Source organism: Ylistrum balloti, unplaced genomic scaffold, assembly GCF_031769215.1.
Source record: "Ylistrum balloti isolate Yb309-2 unplaced genomic scaffold, AGI_CSIRO_Ybal_v1 Utg370464, whole genome shotgun sequence".
NCBI lineage: Eukaryota > Metazoa > Mollusca > Bivalvia > Pectinida > Pectinidae > Ylistrum > Ylistrum balloti.
The window spans coordinates 549831-557241 of NW_026782306.1; the positions used below are offsets into that span (position 1 = coordinate 549831).

At 34.2% G+C, this 7411-nt stretch overlaps 1 protein-coding gene across 1 annotated transcript in view; it reads right to left on the reverse strand.

Moving 5' to 3' along the window:
• Nucleotides 1-6631, reverse strand: part of LOC132555236 (uncharacterized) — a 91675-nt gene extending 85044 nt beyond the window's left edge. Inside the window, exon 1 of the mRNA XM_060219586.1 lies at nt 6334-6631. Within this exon, the coding sequence (XP_060075569.1) occupies nt 6334-6373 (40 nt within the window). The 5' untranslated portion in view covers nt 6374-6631. The remainder of the gene's footprint in view (nt 1-6333) is intronic.
• Nucleotides 6632-7411: the final 780 nt, after the last annotated feature.

Genomic DNA, 7411 nt, shown 5'->3' on the forward strand with positions numbered 1-7411 from the left:
TGTTTAGTGGGACAATCAAATTAGTGGTGACTGGATAGTGGGACAACCAGATTAGTGGTGACTGGATAGTGGGACAACCAGATTAGTGGTGACTGGATAGTGGGACAACCAGATTAGTGGTGTCTGGATAGTGGGACAACCAGATTAGTGGTGTCTGGATAGTGGGACAACCAGATTAGTGGTGACTTGATAGTGGGACAACCAGATTAGTCGTGACTGGATAGTGGGACAACCATATTAGTCGTGACTGGATAGTGGGACAACCAGATTAGTGGTGACTGGATAGTGGGGCGACCAGATTAGTGGTGGCTGTGTAGTGGGGCGACCAGATTAGTGGTGGCTGTGTAGTCGGACAACCAGACAAGTGGTAGATAAATTATATATACAACGGGGCTCAATCGAATACTGCAAAACCTTATCACCTTGCTGTAATAATACTCCATTGATGCTATTTATATAAAAACATCCTCGAGAACTCCAGAGACTCGGCCAGGACACACAAAGGATATACTGAAATACTTATATCATCCGAAATCGATTGTCGACAGCTCTGAGATATACAGCGCTGACAGGCGACAATAGTCAGGTCACAGACTATATACACTGGGGCGGGGAATCAAATCAGATACAGATGTAATAAGGTATAGACACGTGCAGGTGTACTGTGTATTGTGTTTGTTTATTTAGAGTATTCGATATCTGACTAAACATCTTTGGCTGTTTGATGACATATGTCAGGAAAGGGTAGACATATGAAAAACGAAAGATGTTCCAATAAAACATCAATATATTTAAGACAGACAAAGGAGAAATGTTTAGGTGTTTCAATAACCGGTGTTACAATTAAATGCAAATATGTGAAATAGAAATAAAGGAAATATCTAAAGGTGTTCCAATAAAATATATGTAAGACAGGCAAAGGAAAAATCTAAAGGTGTTCCAAAATAAAGATTGTTACAACAGAATATATGTAAGACAGGCAAAGGAAAAATCTAAAGGTGTTCCAAAATAAAGATTGTTACAATAGAATATATGTAAGACAGGCAAAGGAAAAATCTGAAGGTGTTCCAATAAAATATATGTAAGACAGGCAAAGGAAAAGTCTAAAGGTGTTCCAATAAAATATATGTAAGACAGGCAAAGGAAAAATCTAAAGGTGTTCCAATAAAATATATGTAAGACAGGCAAAGGAAAAATCTAAAGGTGTTCCAATAAAAATATATGTAAGACAGGCAAATGAAAAATCTAAAGGTGTTCCAATAAAATATACGTAAGACAGGCAAAGGAAAAATCTAAAGGTGTTCCAAAATAAAGATTGTTACAATAAAATATATGTAAGACAGGCAAAGGAAAAATCTAAAGGTGTTCCAATAAAATATATGTAAGACAGGCAAAGGAAAAAAAATCTAAAGGTGTTCCAATAAAATATATGTAAGACAGGCAAATGAAAAATCTAAAGGTGTTCCAATAAAATATATGTAAGACAGGCAAAGGAAAAATCTAAAGGTGTTCCAAAATAAAGATTGTTACAATAAAATATATGTAAGACAGGCAAAGGAAAAATCTAAAGGTGTTCCAATAAAATATATGTAAGACAGGCAAAGGAAAAATCTAAAGGTGTTCCAATAAAATATATGTAAGACAGGCAAAGGAAAAATCTAAAGGTGTTCCAATAAAATATATGTAAGACAGGCAAAGGAAAAATCTAAAGGTGTTCCAAAATAAAGATTGTTACAATAGAATATATGTAAGACAGGCAAAGGAAAAATCTGAAGGTGTTCCAATAAAATATATGTAAGACAGGCAAAGGAAAAATCTAAAGGTGTTCCAATAAAATATATGTAAGACAGACAAAGGAAAAGTCTAAAGGTGTTCCAATAAAATATATGTAAGACAGGCAAAGGAAAAATCTAAAGGTGTTCCAATAAAATATATGTAAGACAGGCAAAGGAAAAATCTAAAGGTGTTCCAATAAAAATATATGTAAGACAGGCAAATGAAAAATCTAAAGGTGTTCCAATAAAATATACGTAAGACAGGCAAAGGAAAAATCTAAAGGTGTTCCAAAATAAAGATTGTTACAATAAAATATATGTAAGACAGGCAAAGGAAAAATCTAAAGGTGTTCCAATAAAATATATGTAAGACAGGCAAAGGAAAAAAAATCTAAAGGTGTTCCAATAAAATATATGTAAGACAGGCAAAGGAAAAATCTAAAGGTGTTCCAATAAAATATATGTAAGACAGGCAAAGGAAAAATCTAAAGGTGTGTTCCAATAAAATATATGTAAGACAGGCAAAGGAAAAATCTAAAGGTGTTCCAATAAGACAGGCAAAGGAAAAAAATATATGTAAGACAGGCAAAGGAAAAATCAAAATAAAGATTGTTACAATAGAATATATGTAAGACAAAGGTGTTCCAATAAAATATATGTAAGACAGGCAAAGGAAAAATCTAAAGGTGTTCCAATAAAATATATGTAAGACAGGCAAAAAAAAGGTGTTCCAAAATAAAGATCCAATAAATATATGTAAGACAGGCAAAGGAAAAAAAGGTGTTCCAATAAAAATATATATGTTCCAATACAATAGAATATATGTAAGACAGGCAAAGGAAAAATCTAAAGGTGTTCCAATAAAAATATATGTAAGACAGGCAAAGGAAAAATAAGGTGTTCCAATAAAATATATGTAAGACAGGCAAAGGAAAAATCTAAAGGTGTTCCAATAATAAAGATTGTTCCAATAAAATATATGTAAGACAGGCAAAGGAAAAATCTAAAGGTGTTCCAATAAAATATATGTAAGACAGGCAAAGGAAGGTGTTCCAATAAAATAAAAATCAGGCAAAGGAAAAAAAAGGTGTTCCAATAAAATATATGTAAGACAGGCAAAGGAAAAATCTAAAGGTGTTCCAATAAAATATATGTAAGACAGGCAAAGGAAAAATCTAAAGGTGTTCCAAAATAAAGATTGTTACAATAAAATATATGTAAGACAGGCAAAGGAAAAATCTAAAGGTGTTCCAATAAAATATATGTAAGACAGGCAAAGGAAAAATCTAAAGGTGTTCCAATAAAATATATGTAAGACAGGCAAAGGAAAAATCTAAAGGTGTTCCAATAAAATATATGTAAGACAGGCAAAGGAAAAATCTAAAGGTGTTCCAAAATAAAGATTGTTACAATAGAATATATGTAAGACAGGCAAAGGAAAAATCTAAAGGTGTTCCAATAAAATATATGTAAGACAGGCAAAGGAAAAGTCTAAAGGTGTTCCAATAAAATATATGTAAGACAGGCAAAGGAAAAATCTAAAGGTGTTCCAATAAAATATATGTAAGACAGGCAAAGGAAAAATAGGTGTTCCAAAATAAAGATTGTTACAATAGAATATATGTAAGACAGGCAAAGGAAAAATCTGAAGGTGTTCCAATAAAATATATGTAAGACAGGCAAAGGAAAAATCTAAAGGTGTTCCAATAAAAATATAAGACAGACAAAGGTAAGACAGGCAAAGGAAAAATCTAAAGGTGTTCCAATAAAATATATGTAAGACAGGCAAAGGAAAAATCTAAAGGTGTTCCAATAAAATATATGTAAGACAGGCAAAGGAAAAATCTAAAGGCGTTCCAATAAAATATATGTAAGACAGGCAAAGGAAAAATCTAAAGGTGTTCCAATAAAATACATGTAAGACAGGCAAAGGAAAAATCTAAAGGTGTTCCAAAATAAAGATTGTTACAATAAAATGTATGTAAGACAGGCAAAGGAAAAAAGCTAAAAGTGTCCCAATAAGATACCAATATGTGAAACAAAAAACAAAGAAAAACTCCAATGTGTTCGAGTAAAAGACCAATATCTGTTAGACAAAGGAAAAATCTAAAGGTGTCCCAATAAAATATATGCAAGACGGACAAAGGAAAAATCTAAAGGTGTTCCAATATCTGTTTGACAAAGAGAAAATATTAAGGTGTTCCAATATCTGTTTGACAAAGAGAAAATCTTAAGGTGCTCCAGTAGATACGTAGCTGTAAATGAAAATAGTTTCCGGTAACCACAGCACTGCTTGTACCAATATCATCTGTCTGTTCAATACACCTCAAAGACAATGTAGAGGTCATTTTAACTTGTAGAAATACTTAAATATTGAAACGATGTCACCAACTTCAAATTGTTAGACTTCTGTAGGCCATCGATTTGAGAATTTAGTTCACTCCGGATTTAATGTATTTGTTGCCATGTTTATGTTTAACTGTTAGAAATAAAACACAAATACCTAACGAGGAGCATCTGCATATCAATATCCATTTACCGTAGGGAGAATTTCTGATTTACGGGTTTTAGGCTTTCGTGTGGTAACACGATAAATACAACTTCATTGGTATACATGTATTGTAAGTATGTAGATAAATTCTGTGCGTCTCCGTTCGTACGGAGATGCTGAAAACCAGTGAGCAGACAGGATTAATATGTTACCAACTTTCTCGTACTACCTGTCACTGTGGAGCTGTCGACAAGCGAGTACTTCAAAATACTAGACGTACTGTGTTGTACATCTGTAGAAGTATGGAAGAGAGTTCACTCACAGTAAACGTTCGTACTGTGTTGTACATCTGTAGAACTCTAGAAGTATGGAAGAGAGTTCACTCACAGTAAACGTTCACTCCAATTATAGTAAAAAATGACGATGAAAAATGACGTACATTCTCACAAACATATGACTGTATATTTATCAAAAAGAGTTCATTCACAGCAAGCACTAGCTCCAATTACAGTAAAAAATGACGTGCATCCTCTCATTCACTCACAGTAAACGCCAGCATCGATTGTAGTGAAAAAGTATTTACATTCTCACATAACATTACAGTAAACAGGACGGTATCGTATATTTAAGGAAAATGAAATAAGTAAACATATAAACGGGTCCTTTATTTATTTATTTATTTATTTTAAATTGGGGTGGGTTACGATGTAATATGAAGTAGAGTGACTTTTGATAAATCATCAATGTGCTTTAATTACAGTCAGTATTTATCGTGCTACTGCAAGCTTGTAGAATTTACTGTATACTTGAGTAGTAAGCGTACATCAATGGCAGTACACATTGCACACACGTTTACTGTAGATTCACTATTTCGTAACGAGCGGTAGAAGTATTTGTCTTGAATGTTTAGTAAACCTTTCTGTAGTAAATTTTCGGTGCTCACTCAACAGCAGAATATTTGTGGTAAAAAGTTGCCATTCAACAATAGAACTAATTCATTTGTGTCACAAGTATTCATGGTAAATTTCTGGTTTTAATTTAACAGTACAGCTATTTGTGGTAAATGTTTGGTCATCGCTCAACAGTACAGCTATTTGTGGTAAATGTTTGGTCATCGCTCAACAGTACAGCTATTTGTGGTAAATGTTTGGTCATCGCTCAACAGTACAGCTATTTGTGGTAAATGTTTGGTCATCGCTCAACAGTACAGCTATTTGTGGTAAATGTTTGGTCATCGCTCAACAGTACAGCTATTTGTGGTAAATGTTTGGTCATCGCTCAACAGTATAGCTATTTGTGGTAAATGTTTGGTCATCGCTCAACAGTACAGCTATTTGTGGTAAATGTTTGGTCATCGCTCAACAGTATAGCTATTTGTGGTAAATGTTTGGTCATCGCTCAACAGTACAGCTATTTGTGGTAAATGTTTGGTCATCGCTCAACAGTATAGCTATTTGTGGTAAATGCTTGCTTTTCATTTAACAGCAGAGACATGTCTGATCTATGTTAAATACATATCAAACACTAAAACTAGTTATGGTCGGTGTCAAATTTTCAATCAACAGTAAAACTACTCGTAGTAAATATTGGTTATCGCTCAAAAGTAGAACTACTCGTGGTAAATGTTTGGTTATTGCTCAACATTAGAACTACTCGTGTTGAAGGTTTGGTTTCTCTCAACAGTAGAACTACTCATGGTAAATGTTTAGTTTTCTCTCAACAGTAGAACTGCTCGTGGTAAATGTTTGGTTTCTCTCAACATTAGAACTACTCGTGTTGAAGGTTTGTTTCTCTCATGGTAAATGTTTAGTTTTCTCTCAACAGTAGAACTGCTCGTGGTAAATGTTTGGTTTCTCTCAACAGTAGAGCTACTCGTGGTAAATGTTTGGTTTCTCTCAACAGTAGAACTATTTGCGGTAAATTATTGGTTTCTATTGAAAAGTCGAACTTTTTGTGGTAATGTTCTTCGGTTTTTCATATGAAAGTTATCTTTAGAATACATTGTATTAGCTTTCTAGAACCCCGGTGAACACAACTGTAGCATCTCCAATATATGTATGTACTCACGTGAGGTAAGCGTAAGGTAGAAAACTGCCGGAATACCCATGTCCAGTTACGTCTGTCTTTCCCCATCATCCGGGTCACACACACAGACCTTAGGTAAGTTATAATCCTCCCCACTTAATGAAGTCATCCAGCCTGGGGACACGTATCACACAACACACAGACTACACCATCCCTTTTACACTTTAGTAATCCGTGTTTCACCTCCTCATGACGAGTGCCCGCCCCCTGGTGGCATATCGTTGTGAACACAGCTCTACCCAGTGTCCCTACCGTCGGCAGTAACTAGTCAGCTAGCTCCAAGTTTCGATCAATACTGTTCCAGCATCAGCACCAAAGCAAGTTTCTTTACAGAGTTATCTCCCCTCTAGCCTCGTTTCTTATTCATTTAAATGTATAAGTGTGGTCTCTATGTATGAACGTTTGGTTTGGACGTTGATCTACCAAGGGTCTGACCCGAATTCATCGTTTCAATGATGTACTGACAAGATGCAAGCTGAATATAGTATTGATGAATTGACGAGGGAGTGGATGAACTAGTTACAATAAATATATTTGTTTAATGTAAAAATCAATACGTAAGCAATCGTAAATAGCAGATGAAACATATGTACACTTACACACATTCACTCCTATAAAACATTTAAAAAATCGATCAGTTATATATGTAGAGCAATCCACACAATAACAATAATACTGGGTACATATTCCTTCCATTTGAGCGCACCTGTTGTTGTTTCTACATGAATCATTAATCATGCAGAATCAGTTAGTTGTCTGAGAGGATGTCTGGTGAGCAGGCCAACACACTGTGTGTATACAGATGCTTGTAGATATGCTCAAGCTAATTGTGTAACCCGATTGTTTGCAATAACATCTGTATCGCTTTTTTTTCTTAAATCTCAAACAGATATTGTTGTTTTAAATACATTTGACCATAGAAACAATAATTTTAAAAGGTGATTCAATTTAATGTTCTGTAGTGTAAAATGTTTTACGCCATAACCAAATGATGTCACAGGACTGTCTCGGAAGTAAAAAAAGTTAAATTCGCCTGTCATACGAGAAAAACTAATCAGAG